This window comes from Ovis aries, chromosome 15 (genome assembly GCF_016772045.2).
Source record: "Ovis aries strain OAR_USU_Benz2616 breed Rambouillet chromosome 15, ARS-UI_Ramb_v3.0, whole genome shotgun sequence".
Taxonomy (NCBI): Eukaryota; Metazoa; Chordata; class Mammalia; order Artiodactyla; family Bovidae; genus Ovis; species Ovis aries.
The window spans coordinates 37,824,970-37,841,229 of NC_056068.1; the positions used below are offsets into that span (position 1 = coordinate 37,824,970).

General features: G+C 39.9%; 1 protein-coding gene across 2 annotated transcripts in view; it reads right to left on the bottom strand.

Annotated features, from left to right (window-relative positions):
* Positions 1 to 15,889, bottom strand: part of PDE3B (phosphodiesterase 3B) — a 178,401-nt gene extending 162,512 nt beyond the window's left edge. Inside the window, exon 1 of one of the 2 annotated variants that reach the window (XM_042233027.2) lies at positions 14,846 to 15,889. In XM_042233027.2, coding sequence (XP_042088961.1) covers positions 14,846 to 15,823 — 978 coding nt within the window. In that variant the 5' untranslated portion in view covers positions 15,824 to 15,889. The remainder of the gene's footprint in view (positions 1 to 14,845) is intronic. The other variant, XM_012095710.5, reaches the window with a different exon arrangement.
* Positions 15,890 to 16,260: the final 371 nt, after the last annotated feature.

Genomic DNA, 16,260 nt, shown 5'->3' on the forward strand with positions numbered 1-16,260 from the left:
CCTCCATGGATGGACTCTCCTAGCAAGCAGGGAGGATGTTCCTGGCCCTGTCCTGCCTGTGCACAGGTATGTCTATTTAGCTCTAGGCTTTATAACTAGAAAGCAAAACTGCCTGCATACATAACCTATGTTCTACAACATGAGCTTTATCAGGAATAAAGGTGGAATTCTGATCTGTCATCTGTTACTCTTTTCTCAGTTTGTTCAGAATTTGGGAAAGGAATGTGGGTTTTATTTATTGAGACCCCTCAGACACAACTAAATTACAATGTCTTCTCATTCAAAATAAAATCTTCACTTTCATCTTATATTAAGCAGCTGGGTGTAATATATGTACATGATTCTTCTTCAAAGACCTCATCGTTCCTAGTAGAACTTTTGTCTTAACAATGTTTGCTGAAGCAATTAATTTTCAAATAGTAAAGCTCATTCATTATGGTGCTTGCACGCTCAGCCACTTCAGTCATGTCTGACTCTTTGTGACCCTATGGACTGTAGCCCACCAGGCTCCTCAGTCCACGGGATTCTCCAGGCAAGAATACTAGAGTGGGTTGCCATGCCCTCCTCCAAGGGATCTTCCCCACCCAGGGAAACCCACATCTCCTGTGTCTCCTGCATTGCAGGGAGATTCATTACCACTGAACCACTTAATCTACAACAAAAGCAAACTATAAAATGGCATATAAGGTAGGAAATGTTGGTGTTCACTATGTGTATGTAGGTATTTTCCCCCTAGGGAAAAATATTTCTCTATATATTTATAAAAATTCACATCCATAATTATTTCTGTCTGCTTTAAACCATTACCATTTAAGTAGTGAAAGATCTTCAGGGAACTTTAAAAGGTAGAACAGAGTGTTAAATTGAAGAAGCAGTAACGCTCAGTGCCTAATGACTGGAGGGCTGGAGGAATCACTTTTTTAATACAGCTTCTCTTCCTTCTGTTCCCTCATCTCTTGTCTATCTCTTATCAGCCCTGGGGTGGACCTGCATAACTGTCAGCATGCTTAGCAGACAGTGAGCTATAAAGCAAGAATTATAAGTGAAGTCATTTGTTTGAAGTTCCAGTGTACTTCCAACCCCAAAGTGACAAATTGGAACAAAAGTTTAAGCAACTAAAATGATGGCTGCAGTAGCTGACAAATTCTTCATCTGGTAGACCAAAGGTTCTTAACCTTTAACTCTGAAACTTCAAAAGATAAGAAGCCCCAATTATCCCTTTTAATCGCTTTTAAACTCATCACTTGCATCTTTGTTATCCTAATACTAAACAACTGCTAAAAGAATTCTCCCCATAAAATCGCTTATGCACAGCTTTTTTACTCAATACAGGCTGCAAAAGGAGTTCCAGGACAATAAAAAGGATTGTCTGAAAAATATAAATTTTAATTAACCTTACCATTGATTTATTGCCAGCATTCGCTGGATCATCAAAAAAGCAAAAGAGTTGCAGAAAAAACATCTGTTTCTACTTTATTGACTATGCCAAAGCCTTTGACTGTGTGGATCACAATAAACTGTGGAAAATTCTGAAAGAGATGCAAATACCAGACCACCTGACCTGCCTCTTGAGAAAGCTGTATGCAGGTCAGGAAGCAACAGTTAGAACTGGACATGGAACAACAGGCTGGTTCCAAATAGGAAAAGGAGTATGTCAAGGCTGTATATTGTCACCTTGCTTATTTAACTTATATGCAGAATACATCATGAGAAACACTGGGCTGGATGAAGCACAAGCTGGAATCAAGATTGCTGAGAGAAATATCAAGAACCTTAGATATGCAGATGACACCACCCTTAGAGCAGAAATTGAAGAACAACTAAACAGTCTCTTGATGAAAGTGAAAGAGGAGAGTGAAAAAGTTGCCTTAAAGCTCAACATTCAGAAAACGAAGATCATGACATCTGGTCCCATCACTTCATTGCAAATAGATGGGGAAACAGTGGCTGACTTTATTTTTTGGGGTTCCAAAATCACTGCAGATGGTGACTGCAGCCATGAAATTAAAAGACGCTTACTCCTTGGAAGGAAAGTTGTGACCAACCTAGACATCATATTAAAAAGCAGAGACATTACTTTGTCAACAAAGGTCCATCTAGTCAAGGCTATGGTTTTCCAGTAGTCATGTATGGATGTGAGAGTTGGACTATAAAGAAAGCTGAGTGCAGAATTGATGCTTTTGAACTGTGGTGTTGCAGACTCTTGAGAGTCCCTTGGACTGTAAGAAGATCCAACCAGTTCATCTTTAAGGAAATCAGTCCTGGGTGTTCACTGGAAGGACTGATGTTGAAGCTGAAACTCCAATATTTTGGCCACCTGATGCGAAGAGCTGACTCATTTGAAAAGGCTCTGATGTTGGGAGATATCGAAGGCAGGAGGAGAAGGGGACGACAGAGGATAAGATGGTTAGATGGCATCACCAACTCAATGTACATGAGTTTGGGTAAACTCCGGGAGTTGGTGATGGACAGGGAGGCCTGGAGTGCTGCCGTTCACGGGGTCGCAAAAAGTCGGACACGACTGAGCAACTGAACTGAACTACCATTGATTTTAAAGTAATCTGGCATAAAGGACCAACATAAAGTTCAATAATGAAAAATTTAACTATAATAAAAACACTAATATTGCATGGCATCCTTGCCAGGTGCCAGACACTGTTTCAAGAACTTCACAAGATCACGGCATCTGGTCCCATCACTTTGTGGCAAATAGATGGGGAAAATGTGGAAACAGTAACAGATATCATTTTCTTGGGCTCCAAAACCACTGCAGACAGTGACTGAAGCCACGAAATTGAAAGACACTTGCTCACTTGCTCCTTGAAGAAAAGCTATGACAAACCTAGACAGAGTATTAAAAAGCAGAAACATCACATTGCTGACAAAGGTCCGTCTAGTCAAAGCTATGGTTTTTCCAGTAGTCACATATGGATGTGAGAGTTGGATCAAGAAGAAGGCTGAGCACCGAAGAATTGATGCATTCCAACTGTGGTACTAGAGAAGACCCTTGGGAGTCCCTCAGACAGCAAGGAGATCAATCAAGTTAATCTTAAAGGAAATCAAATATGAATATTCATTGGAAGGACTGATGCTAAAGCTGAGCTCCAATACTTTGGCTACCTGATGCGAACAGTCAACTCATTGGAAAAGACTCTGATGCTGGGAAAGATTGAGGGCAAGAGGAAAAGAGGGCAACAGAGGATGAGATGCTTGAATGGCATCACTGACTCTCAATGGACATGAGTTTGAGTAAACTCAGGGAGATAATGAAGGATAGGAAGCCTGGCATGCTGCAGTTCATGGGTCAAAAAGAGTCAGATACGACTTAGCAACCAAACAACAACAGGTTACTAACTCATTTAATCCTCACAACACTACTTCACATCAGTGAGACAGATGCTATTATTACCTCCAGCTTATACCTGGGGAAACTGAAGTACAGAGAAGTTAATATTTTGCCTAATATCCTGGAAATACCCTCTGGCATCCAGAGATGCCAATTAAACTCTTAAGTAGTCTGGTTTTAGCATTGTGCCACACATCTTATTGTTCATGACAACTCCAAAGACAGTAGGGAATGGAGACCCATCTCCACCTAGAGTTCTTTCATTTACTCAAGATCAACATGAACTATCAAGAGAAATGACAGTAAGAGTAAATACAATGATAGATAACCACTGTCAATTCCAAAATATACTATGAGAAATACTAAATAGAGATGTTTGATCCCTTTGTCAGGAAGCTTACATCTCATTTGGACATAGTAAGTATGCACATGATAAAACATGCATTAATCAAGAAAACCAAGCTCTTTGTCATTTCTGTCTTTGGGAAAAGCAGGTCCTTTTCCAAAATTGCCTACATTGACTAACAATACCACTCACCTTTCAGACACCCAGAGATGAAATATCTTCAGACCTCTTTTTCTTCATATGAAAATATTCATACTTCTCTGTGTCTCCACTGCAGTATTCTCACTATAGAGAGGAGACTCTCACGTCATCTCACTATTCTCATTTTTCCTTCCAAGGTAAATGCTATTTTTTGTTCTAGTTTCAGTTCTGGCTTGTTCTCCCCCTCACAAATTTGGCACTGTGAGTAATGTTTCAGGACATCAAAGCTACTTAATTTTACCTACATATTTATCACTAGCATTCTTTCTTGATTTCAATTCTTCCTGTCTGAAGTATGTGTACTTTTGCTGGTAAAAAACAACAACAACAACAACAACAACAACAGAACTCAGTTTTTCTCTTTCTAGATTTTACTGGGCATTTACTAGTTTGACAGCTATTTTCCCTCAGCACATGACAAATAACAGTCAACTGTTTTCTGGCTTCCATTCTGTTATTAATAAGTCATTTTTCAGTGTTAATTGCTGTTCATTTTTTTTGGTAAGCAACTTCTCTTTTCTCTCTGCTCTCTTTTAAAACTTCTCTTCTGTGTGTGTTCTGAATTCTTCAACGAAGGCATCTAAGGGTGGATTTATTTTTCTTTGTTCTGCTGGGATTCAGTGGACTTTCTGGATATCAGCTGGTATTTTTCATCAGTTCTGTAAAGTTCTATTTTACAGCCATCATCTCTTCAGATATTGCCTGTTCTCCCTTTTAGTATCTCCTTTTGGAACTTCAGTTAAATTCATGTTAAACTTTTTTATTGTCTAACTTCTTTTGATCCTTCTTTATTAACTTCCATCTATTTTTTTTCTCTGCAAAACATTATGGACAATTTCTTTGGATCTATATTCTGGTTCACAGGTTCTGTCGCTCAACTGATGTTTAACATGTGCATCAGGTTTTCAATCTGTGGTTATTTTTTCATCTTTAAAAGTTCTATTTTCAAATCTATATGATTATTCTTTAATCTTCTGTTTCCCAAACATTTCCCCAAGCTTCTATTTCATTTAAGCATATTAAACATGTTTTTGATATCTTATATAAAATAGCTCCAAGCTCTGAAACTTTTGTGGATTTCTTTTGTTGCATACCTTTTTCTGCAGGTTCTTAGTCATAGTGTTTGTTTCTTTGCAAATTTTGTTCACTTTTGACTACGTACTGCTCAATTTCCTTGAAACTTTATCTGGGGGAATTATCTGATGTCTTAAGAGAATCTGAATTTACTTCTATTTTACTTAGAGAATTTGAATTTACTTCTATTTACCTGAGATGACTTTACATTTTTCACTTAAGGTTCCTAAGTCTATATATGCAGCATTCTTTAGATAAAAAACTAAATGAGTACTCTAATTGTATGATATTTTTCTACTTTGGTCACTTCTTTGAGTCTCATTTTTTTATGAGGCTTCCATACACACAAAATTAAATTTGTTTTTTTTTCCTGTTAATTTGTCTTTTATCAATTGAATTACTAGCTCAGCCAAAGAACCTACAAGGGAAGAAAGGAAAATTTTTCCTTCCCTACACTACTCCCACTTCTTTTTAGGGATCTGAGATTTTTCTTACTCAGTGATTTCTTTCAAAAGATATATTCTAAAATGCTTAAACTTGTAGCTTAGTTGTTTCAATTGGGTGAGTTCTTAAGGGCTTGTTATATACTGAAAGTGGCACTTAGCATATTACTTACCTACACTGACTGAACATTTGACATGTGCTCTCTTTCATGCATCCTTTTTGTTGTCCCTCCAATAAGTAATTTCATCCGATTTGTAAAGTTCTAGTCTCTACACATTTACCCACAAACTACAGGGGACAGTTTGAAAGATCCACCAAGGAATTGAGATTTTTAATACTCTATCCAGTTTTTGACAGATAAAGAAGATAAAAAAGTCAATAACAACACAGAAGGTACGACAAGGACATTTTACAACTTTATCAACCAGATAGCTAATAAAGTGTACCTAACAATTGAAAAATGTATTTGTTCAAGCACATAGATCATTTATGAAAACTGATCATATGTTGCTGCTGCTGCTGCTGCTGCTGCTAAGTCGCTTCAGTCGTGTCCGACTCCGTGCGACCCCATAGATGGCAGCCCACCAGGCTCCCCCGTCCCTGGGATTCTCCAGGCAAGAACACTGGAGTGGGTTGCCATTTCCTTCTCCAATGCATGGAAGTGAAAAGTGAAAGTGAAGTCACTCAGTTGTGTCCGACTCTTAGCAACCCCATGGACTGCGGCCCACCAGGCTCCTCCGTTCATGGGATTTTCCAGGCAAGAGTGCTGGAGTGGGGTGCCATTGCCTTCTCCGATCGTATGTTAGGCCACAGATTTTGCCTACATGACACTTAAATCAGAAATCAACAACAACTAGAAAACTTGCACATGATTAGGATTTTTTTCTAAATAATTGTTAGTCAAAAAGGGAAATCAAAATGAAAATTAGAAAATTCTTTGGACTGAACGATAACCATACTACACACCCAAATTAGTGAAATTCAACTAAAGCAAAATTTAGAGAGAAATATATAATCTTAAATACATATGCTGGAAAAGCTCAAAGTTAAAATAGGCTTAGCATCTCAATTATAAATTTAAAAAAGGAACAAGAGGGAATTCCTTGGCAGTCCAATGGTTAGGACTCTCACTGCCGAGGGCCTGGGTTCAATCCCTGGTAAGGGAACTAAGGTCCACAAGCCTTGCAGTGCAGTCAAAAAAAAAAAAGGAACAAGAAAATAAACTCAAAAAGAGAAACAATAAAAGAGCTGATATAAATAAAACAAGTACCAGTCCCAAGAGTTGGTTTTTTAAGAAGATTAGAAAACAAATTTCTAGTAGGACTGATTCAGAAACAAAGAAAAAAGATATAAACGATGTTAGGAATGAAAAAGAAGACAAAAAAGCAGATGTTGAACAAATTAAACATAATAAAAAGATATTATAAAGAAAATAAATTTGAAAAGTTATACTAAAATTTCTAGAAAAATACAACTTAAAATTTTCAAAGTCAACTTCTCCTCTAAATTGTTCAAAAGATTTAATTGAATAGCAATCAAAATCCCAATATGAATTTTTGTAGAACCTGAGAAACTTATTCTAAAATTTATATTGAAAAGCAAAGGTCCAAATATAAATGGCAGACTCTTAAAGAATAGATGGGGGGGGGTGGGAAAGAATAATAAGATGAGGGGACTTACAATATACTGTCACACTAAGCTATTGTAATTAAGACAGCGTGGTACTAACACAGGGCACGTAAACTAATCAATGAAGCAGAACAGAGAAGCCAGATACAGACTCATACACATAGTGAAATTTGATATAGGACAGAGGCAGCACTGCTGATAAATGGAAAATAAACTTTTCAGTGAAGTGTTGACGTAAGTGGGTATATGGGTTAAAAATTAGCTATATGGGTAAAAAAATAAGCTAGGACCTCTATATCACATTATACACGTAAATTAATTCTAGGTGGATGAAAACTATTTGAAAGGCAAAAGTTTAAAACTCTGAAAAAATAACACAAGTGTCTATTTTATGACTTCCAACAGGGAAGACACAGAGGGTCTCACACCATTAGAGGGCAAGACTAGTAGCCTTGATAATATTAAAAATAAGAACCTCAGTTTCAAAGACACCATGAAAACTGGAAGAAGATATTTGTAACCGAAATAACCAATAAAAGATTATGTCCAAAATATATAAAGAACTCATGAACTAAGAAAAAAAAAAAAACTCTGAAGTTTTAAAGCAGCAAAAGACGTGAACACATAATCCCTGAATAAAAAATGCACTCCATAAACATAAAAAATATTCAGCCTTATTAAGTAACTAGAAAAATGCAAATTAAAATCACAAAGTAATACACTTCACACTCTATTAGACGAACAAAAATTAAAGTCAGTAAATAGGAATCACTGGTTCAAGGGCATTCTCATTCTCTACTAGCAAAATATAAATTGTGTGACCGTTCTGAAAAACAATTCAGCTTCCCAGAGGGTCTTAGTTTTCTACAGCTACGTGTATGGGTTAAACCCGGTCCCTTAAAAAAGGATATACTAAAGTCCTAACTCTCAATACCTTAGCATGTGACTTCATTTGGAAATAAGGTCTTTATAGAGGTGATCAGATTAAAATGAGGTGGTTAGGATGTAGGCCCTAGTCCAATATGACTGGGGTCCTTATAAAAAGGGTAAATTGAGGCACAGAGACAGGGCACAGAGGGAAGACTGTAAGAAGAGACATGGGGAGAGTGCCATGTGACGATGAAGGCAGAGATGGGGTGACAAATCGAAAGGCTGGAAAATGCCAAACATCGCCAGGAAAACCAGCAGAAGGTGGGAGACGGGCACGGCACAGATCCTCCCGCAGAGTCCTCAGAAGGAGCCAAAGCTGGGACAGTCTGACCTTGGCTTTCTAGACTCCAGAACTGTGAGACAATAAGCTTCTGTTATTTAAGCCACCCATGCAAACTGTTAGTCGTTAATGCAAACTAATACATTCCAGTAACAAATTACCACAAACTCAGTCACATAAAACTGAGTTATCATCTTACAGTCTGACACAGGTCTCACTAAGTTAAAATCAAAGTGCTGGAAGGGCTGCCGCTTTTGAGGAGTTGGAAAAATCCACTTCCCTGTCTCTTCTGCCTTCAAGAACCTGCCTGCTTTCTCTGGCTCCTGGCCTTCTCCCACTGTCAAAGCTAAAGGTAGACTGAGTCTCACTTTATATTACCCCAATCCTATTTCCACTGTCACTTCTTCTCCAATCTCTTCTGCTTTTCTCTTTCATTTTTTAAGGAAGCTGTGATTACACAGGGTCTAAAAAGATAATCCTGGATAAACTCCCCACCTCAAGGTCCTTAACTTAATCCTATCTGCAAAGTTTCCTTGCTACATAAGGTAACATACCCACCAATCCCAGGGATTATTACATGGACACCTTTGGGGTGCCATTATTCAGCCTACCACACATAGTAAAGTTGAATGAACATACCTCGTTGTTGTTTAGTCGCTAAGTCATGTCTGGCTCTTTGAGATCCCATGGACTGCAGCCTGCCAGGCTCCTCTGTCCATGGGATTTTCCAGGCAAGAATACTGGAGTGGCTTGCCATTTCGGTCTCCAGGGATCTTCCCAACGCAGGGATCAAACCCAAGTCTCCTACATCGGCAGGCATATTCTTTACCACTGAGCCACCAGGAAAGACTTACAACTTAGCAATTCTAGATGCATGCATGCACCTAGGAGACATCTACAAAAAATTTCACAGCAGCATTGTAGATAATAGCAAACAACTGAAAACCACCCACAGGTCCATGAACAGTGGAATGGATACATTTTATTATGGTCATAAGATGAAGTACTATTCAGCATTGAAAAATGAACTACATCTATCCACATCAACATGAATGAATCTCAAAAGTCAAGCAAAAAAGTTACAGAAAAATTCATATAGCATGATTCTGTTTATTAAGGTTCAAAAGCAGACAATACTGACAACATATTATTTCTATTACGTAAATATCATTGCTCAGTTGTGTCCAACTCTTTGCAACCCTATAGAGTACAGCCTGCCAGTCTCCTCTGCTGAAGGGATTTTCCAGGCAAGAATACTGGAGCGGGTAGCCATTCCCTTCTCCAAGGGATCCTCTCACCCCAGGGATCAAACCCACATCTCCTTTGTCTCCTGCACTGCAGGCAGATCGTTTACCACTGAGCCACTGGGGAAGCCCATGTTCAGGGGGTTATAAAGCCAAGCAAAGGAATGAATAGCAAAAAATAAATCAAGATAAATGTATTGTCTCTGGGACAGAGAAAAGGGGATGCAAAAGAGATCAGCACAAAGGAAATGAGTGGTAAATACTTGATATTTTTCTTTTTTGTCTTATTTTCTTCCTTAAACCATATTTTAAATATATATATGTACAGTCTTTTATGTATGGCATTTCTCATTAACAAATATAAATGCTAACTAATTTTAAAATATGCTGAAAGCAAGTTTTACAAAATGTAAGGAAGCAACCAAATCATGTACTCTATCTGATAGAGGAGGGAAAATCTATAAGGATAAGATACCTTCCAGGTAAATCAATACTGGAGAAAAAGTTTTAGGCTATAAAAGAGGAAGTGGGAAAAACTCCTCTTCCCCAAATTCCAAGAACAGACTTCCAACAATCTCGTAAATAAACATGAATCAGCTTGTAAATGATATGGTGAACAATGTTATAAACTGTCAGGAACTGCCCACAGACAGAACCCAGCTCTACTAAAGTTTTGCTTGGCTAACACAGTTGTCCAGTTTGTTTTGTTCAAACTGAAAGCCCTTAGGTAAGGCAGGGAACAGTCCATTCACTTCCATTCTTCCTCACCTCCCCTCCTTCCTCAACATACAATGTAAATAGGCTCTGTGTCTGAAAGCACCTGAGTTTGAGTCCAGCTGCATCCTAATAAGTCACCCTGAAATAACAATATCAGGTACCAAGTTTACCTACAAGGTCATCATGAACTATGTGATTTCAAGAGTACCTCCTGTCTCTCACTTCCCTTTCTCTCCCACCACTACCCTCAACCTCTTTTCACCAGGGACATTGTTTATCAAGTAATTGGAGATGGCTGGCAAATTAAGTACAGCCTTGGAAAACTATGCCCATAGGTGCACATTCTCTTTACAGCAAGTACTAGGGGAATTTGGAGTCAAGAGGAAGCTGCTAGTCCTGAATCCCAATAACATCTCATGTCATAACCTAGAGATAATATTCTTTCTCCAGAGCTGAATTTTTTTCCTTTCTATAGATCTCTTCTCTCTTTTCTCGCTTCTATATCTATATAAACGTGCTAATTTCTAGACAAACTTTTCCAGCATGCATAGATTCTTTCTGCTTTAGGAAAGGTTTAAGAAGGCAGGAGAATTCGCTAAGGAAACAGGCTGACTTGGTAACTGAAAGAGAACAAGGAAAAAGAATCAGAAAAGGGCCTGCCACTGAGAAGGATTTAAAAAATCAGAGGACATGAAAAACAAACTTCACTAAACTTGACTAAAGCCAAAGTTTTACTTATGGCTGGCCCTGTTTACCTTCCACTCTGTATGGGAAAACAAACTATGGAGATGTTACCATTTCATGTGGTATAATGAAAATACTCTCTCACACATCATCACATCACTGCTCCACATGACTTGTCAACTTTTATTTTTAAATACAGCCAACTCTGCTATGACGCAGTTTTGTTCTCAGCTTATACACTTAATTTGAGCATCCCTTTGGTATCGAAAGGCTTCTTAATCTTAACACATTTTAATACATTTCTTAAAGGAGATTTCAATCAGTGTGAATGGTAAAAGCAAAAGAAAAACTCTACATACACATCAGGAACAATGAGCAGTCCTCAAACAGCTAGAGCCATGGATGGATGCGGGGAAAGGGTATTCCATTAAGTCCTAACAGCTTTTTAAAAAAACAAAACACAAAGCTAAAAACAGATTATTATGGGCTGTGCAAGTAAGGGTCAAGGGCACGAACCTTATTCTGTGTACAATGAAAAGCCATAAGAGATTTCTGAAACAGAGCAAGTGATTTGATAAAAATCTGTTTTCTAATGATAACTCTGATGGCAAGGTACATATAATATTTACAAAATAAAGCATAAAAAACACTATGCAGGCTGATGTTTCATTGTAAAATATTAACATGAAATTAGAATTGGCCAAATTTCACAGTATTCTTTAAAAAATCCATAGAAGGTTAAGCCTTTAGGGGAATAAATAATCACTTAAACTAAAATTTTTTTAAAACCTTCATACTACATGTGTATCCTTTTTCAAATAAAATTAACACTTTAAATAACATTTATGTGCTTTAAGGCCACAGAATTTTTAAATATTTACCTAACCATTTAGAAAGCACTCAGCATTTTAGGTATAGAAAAATATCTCACAAACAGACTAACCTCGTATTTACCTAGTCCATCACACATAAAATGATCTGGTTTACAGCTGAAATCTCCACTGTAGAAAGTATAGTTAGACACAGAAATGTAGTTTGTTAAATTCTGGTCAAAGTATCTCATGTAGGCAACTAAAAAAAATTTTTTTTAACTTCCTATTAGTTTCAGCTGAGTCTTGGCAAATATACTACAAACTTAGTGCTTCTTTCCATTAACCCAAGGAGGAACATAGTCAGCAGTAACTAAACATTAAACCTAACTGTGAAAATCACATTTTACAAACATATGCTATTATGCTTCAATACTGTATCCAGCATAAGAATCTAAATGTTAAAAATTGCTTAACGTCTACTTCCACACAATTAAAAACATTTTTATTGACACGAGTTTTCAATGCTTTTCAAAGATGTTCATAAATGTTTAAATTCGTACGGAAATGAAAGTGTAATAAATTTATCAATCCAAAAATGAATGTCCACATATAGGGGTTAAAAGAAAGTTCTTTCTACTAAAAAATTCGGACTATTTCTTCATATTTTTCAGTTATCATACCTTGGAAAATATAGGCTAGCAATATCAACATTAAACATTTAAGTAAAACTTCAAGATCTATTAACTTGTGAAGTTTTATTTATACTTTCATTTGTAGCTTACAAAAAATGTAAACTAACTAAAAGAAATGAGTTCTAGAATTGAAAGGTGGATCCCCTTATTTGACAGGAGACTGAGACTCAGAAAGGCTCACCAACTTTTCCAATAAGACGGTAGACCCAAGACTCTACCCTTGAATCTCTATGAATCCAGGGCACTTTCCCCAATATCAGCTTCTACCCAGAACCATTTGTCTCCCTTCATTTTCTGAAACAAGAGAATGACTTTACAATGATCACATACAAAGTTTAGCACTTTTAAAATTAGAAAATCTCTTAATCTTTTACTTCTATAAAAGGATAGGTTTCCACTTAATTTCTTTCATATAACGTACATGCAAACAAAACCACAGATCCACTGCTGAACTTCAGGGAAAAAGCATAAGTAAAAATTTTTGTTATTACAATGTCTGCCAAGTTAAAAACATCTAGTAGTTTCTAGTATTGCCAGAAGAATATTATAGTTTGACACTGAACATTAGCTAACCATATATAAACCCCTGAACTATTAGCATATACTTAAGACCCCCCCCCAAAAAAATGTTCCTATTCATAGTGGAATGTGTGGTTTTCTGTACTAATAAAATATGCCCTTTTTAAAAAGCACAAATTGTATTTTCCGCTAATACAAAAACAATTAAAGCTACCTAGCATAACAATGCCGCACCTGGTTAACTGTTGAAAAAAGGTTGCTGTGATGGAAAGAGCACCAAGCCAGAAATTTTCAATCAATAAGATAACAGCCATAATTCACTACTCCAACCAACACATTACAATTATGTTAAACTGTAATACTACTACGCTCAGGAAAACTGTCTACCAGTGTAATGAAAGTATGCTAAAATACTTTTCTGGTGTTAAAAAATGCAATCTATTCACAAAAAGTCAAATGTCCAATGTTATTCCTGTCTACGAAAATAGTTGATATGACTTTTCTCTACAGTGAATCTTCTCCTGGGCATTGTCTACTATTATCACTGGTAGTAAACTTAGAAAACAAAAGACATGATATTTTTTGAACAATTTTTTTCAAGCATCTGACCAAACACAGACCACAAAAGCGGCCTCTGAAAACACTTTTCAGGAAGCAAGGTGTTTGTCTCTTTGAGCACTACAGATAGTGTAGTAGTTTATCGATTATATTGAAGAGCAAAGAGCAAAAAAACATCAGAATTAGTAACAACAAGAAACTTCTGTTTCAGATATATTAGGTCCCCAGTGTAAAATGTATCACTAATCAAAAAGTCTGAAAACCAAGGGTATAAATTCCTACTTGCCCATTTAAGCAAACCTCTACTTTTATCCTCTTAGCTGCTTAGAAGAAGGCATTGAAAACTGAAAAATCTAGGTTCAAATCCCAGCACTTCCACTGTTGATGATAATATGTGAAGTTGTGTAATCTCTATAAGCCTCAGTTTGCTCATCTCTAACTTGAGGTTAATGTCATCTACTATACTGTGTCCTTGTGAAGGTTTAAGACAATACAAGTACTTTGCACTTGTATGCAGTAAAATCCTCAGTGAACAGTAGCTATATTTAGTGAGTTTATTCCTAAAGTAGAACAGGTAAGATTTCCCTAGGCTATGAAAAGAAACTCTTTCCCTAATGATGATTTCAATTCCTTAAAAAAAAAAAGTAAACCTACAGGAAAATAAATTGTAAATGTTTTTGGTATATTTCCAAACATTACTAAGACTAAAGGTTAAATTGTTACAACATTCTCCTAATTATGCAACAAACACACAGGACCAAGAGTTAGTCTGTAAAAGATTATATTAGCTTCTTACTGCTGAAATTTGGGGTGGGGGTGGGGGAAGAAACCTCTTAAAATTATCCCCAACGGTCTTTTCATCTAAGTTAACAAGTCTCTGTTCCAAAACTCATCACTTTTCTATTAATTGTAAGACCTAAGATTTGTCCTCTCTATTATCAAGAATAATGAAATCACCCTGATTAAAATTCGCACATCTATATATTCACTCATTCTAACGGCTGTATGTTATCTTTGAGGGAAACAGCACCATTATTACAGCAACAAATAAATGACACCAAAATTACATTCTTCAAATAATTCGCTCCATTCTTGAGAACGCATCTACTGCATAAACAAACTCTTTAAAAAGTGTAGCATGCTTAGTCTGCTATTTCATTTCTATTCAAAGATAAATGGTATTTCTGCGTTTTTTTTGTTTTTCTAAGCTTCCTGTATTTTAGGAGTTATTTCCAGAATAAAACTTTTCTTTTTTCTTTTTTTTACCCTGGAAGTAAACAAGCTTTCAAACGCACTAATTCAATTCGGGAACTGAAGCGATAAAACCGCCCTCCTTTCCTTAGCAAACCTTGCCTTTCTGGAAACATACCTGTTCTCTCGAGATGCAAGGCAAAGAAGGTCTCCTGAACATTTTGCAACTGCCATAGTAACCGCCTGAAGTTTCTCCGAATGACACGCAGCTGGACCTCCTCCGGGGTCTGATCACAGGCACTTTTTCTTCCGCGGTACTGGACAACTGAGGTTGCTGGGGAGCTTCCCTGATTTGAAAGAAGTGATCCAGCCCCAGGGCCAGCAGGCAGCCGACGCCCCCCACCAGGCAGGACAGCAGGGGCCGGAGGGCTGGAGGCAGCGCCCCAAGGCTGGTGAAGGACACCCACCAGACGAAGCTGGAGAAGAGCAGCACCACGATGCTGTGCCGGAGCCTCCCCGGCTGCGCGAGCGTCAGCAAGCCCACGCAGCTCAGCACCAAGAACCACCGGCCCGCCACCGCTGGGGGTGTGTGCGGGACCGGGGCCCCGGCGTCTCCGTCCCCCCGAGACCAGGATTCCCACTGCCCCACCAAGAAGTCCCCCAGGTAACAGCAGGCGGGGAGTGCCAGCAGCCACCAGGAGCCGCCGCCGCTCCGGCCCGGCCCGGCGCCCCGCTTGGTCCGGGTCAGGAAGCAGGTGAGGAAGAAGAAGGCACAGGCGATGCTGAAGAGGGGGCTGAGGCTGTGCGAGCAGACGCTCAGCAGGGTCCGCAACCGGGCGGCCCCGGCAGCCCAGCTCTCGGGCCCCGAGCCGAGCAGCAGGGCGAGGACAAAGGCGGCCAAGGCGCCCAGCGAGAGGCGCGCCCGGGAGAAGGGGGAGCCGCGCCGCGGCTGCTGAGGGGAGGCGGGCGGCGGCAGCAGCAGCTCCACGTTGCAGAAGCGGCAGAGGTGGAAGAAGAAGCCGCGCGGAGGGTCCTGCCGCAGGGGGCTCACGCAGCCCTTCACGTAGCCGTTCCTCACACTCTCGGGGGGCGAGGCGGCCCCGTCCGGCGGCGGCGGGGACCGCATGGCTTTGGCGTCTCGCTCGTCCCTCCTCATGGCCGGGACGCCCGGTGGCCGCGGGGGCTCGGCACGCCCCGCTCGGACCGCAGCGGCCGCTCGCGCTCCCTCCCGCCTGGCCCCCACGCTCGGAGCGCCCCCCGGCTCGGCGGCGCGTCAGGGCTGCGCCCGCCGCCGCGGCCCGGGGTCCCCGCCGCGCGGGTGGAGGAGCGGCGGGGTCCGGGACATGCTGGCTGAGAAAGAGGGGCGGAGGGGGGCTCCTCTCCGGGACTTCGGCGGCCGGACCCCGCCCCCTTCCTGTTCCCCCGGGCACTTCTTGGGACTGGAGCGTCGGCGTCGCCTCCCGGCTCCCGCGGGCTGCAACAGTTACCTCTCGGCCCCAGCCTGGTCCGTTGGGCGCGCGAGCGGCGGGCGGGCGCTCCTCCCCCGCCGCTGCCCCGGCCGGGTGCGCGCCCCGCCCGCCCGCCCGCCTGCGC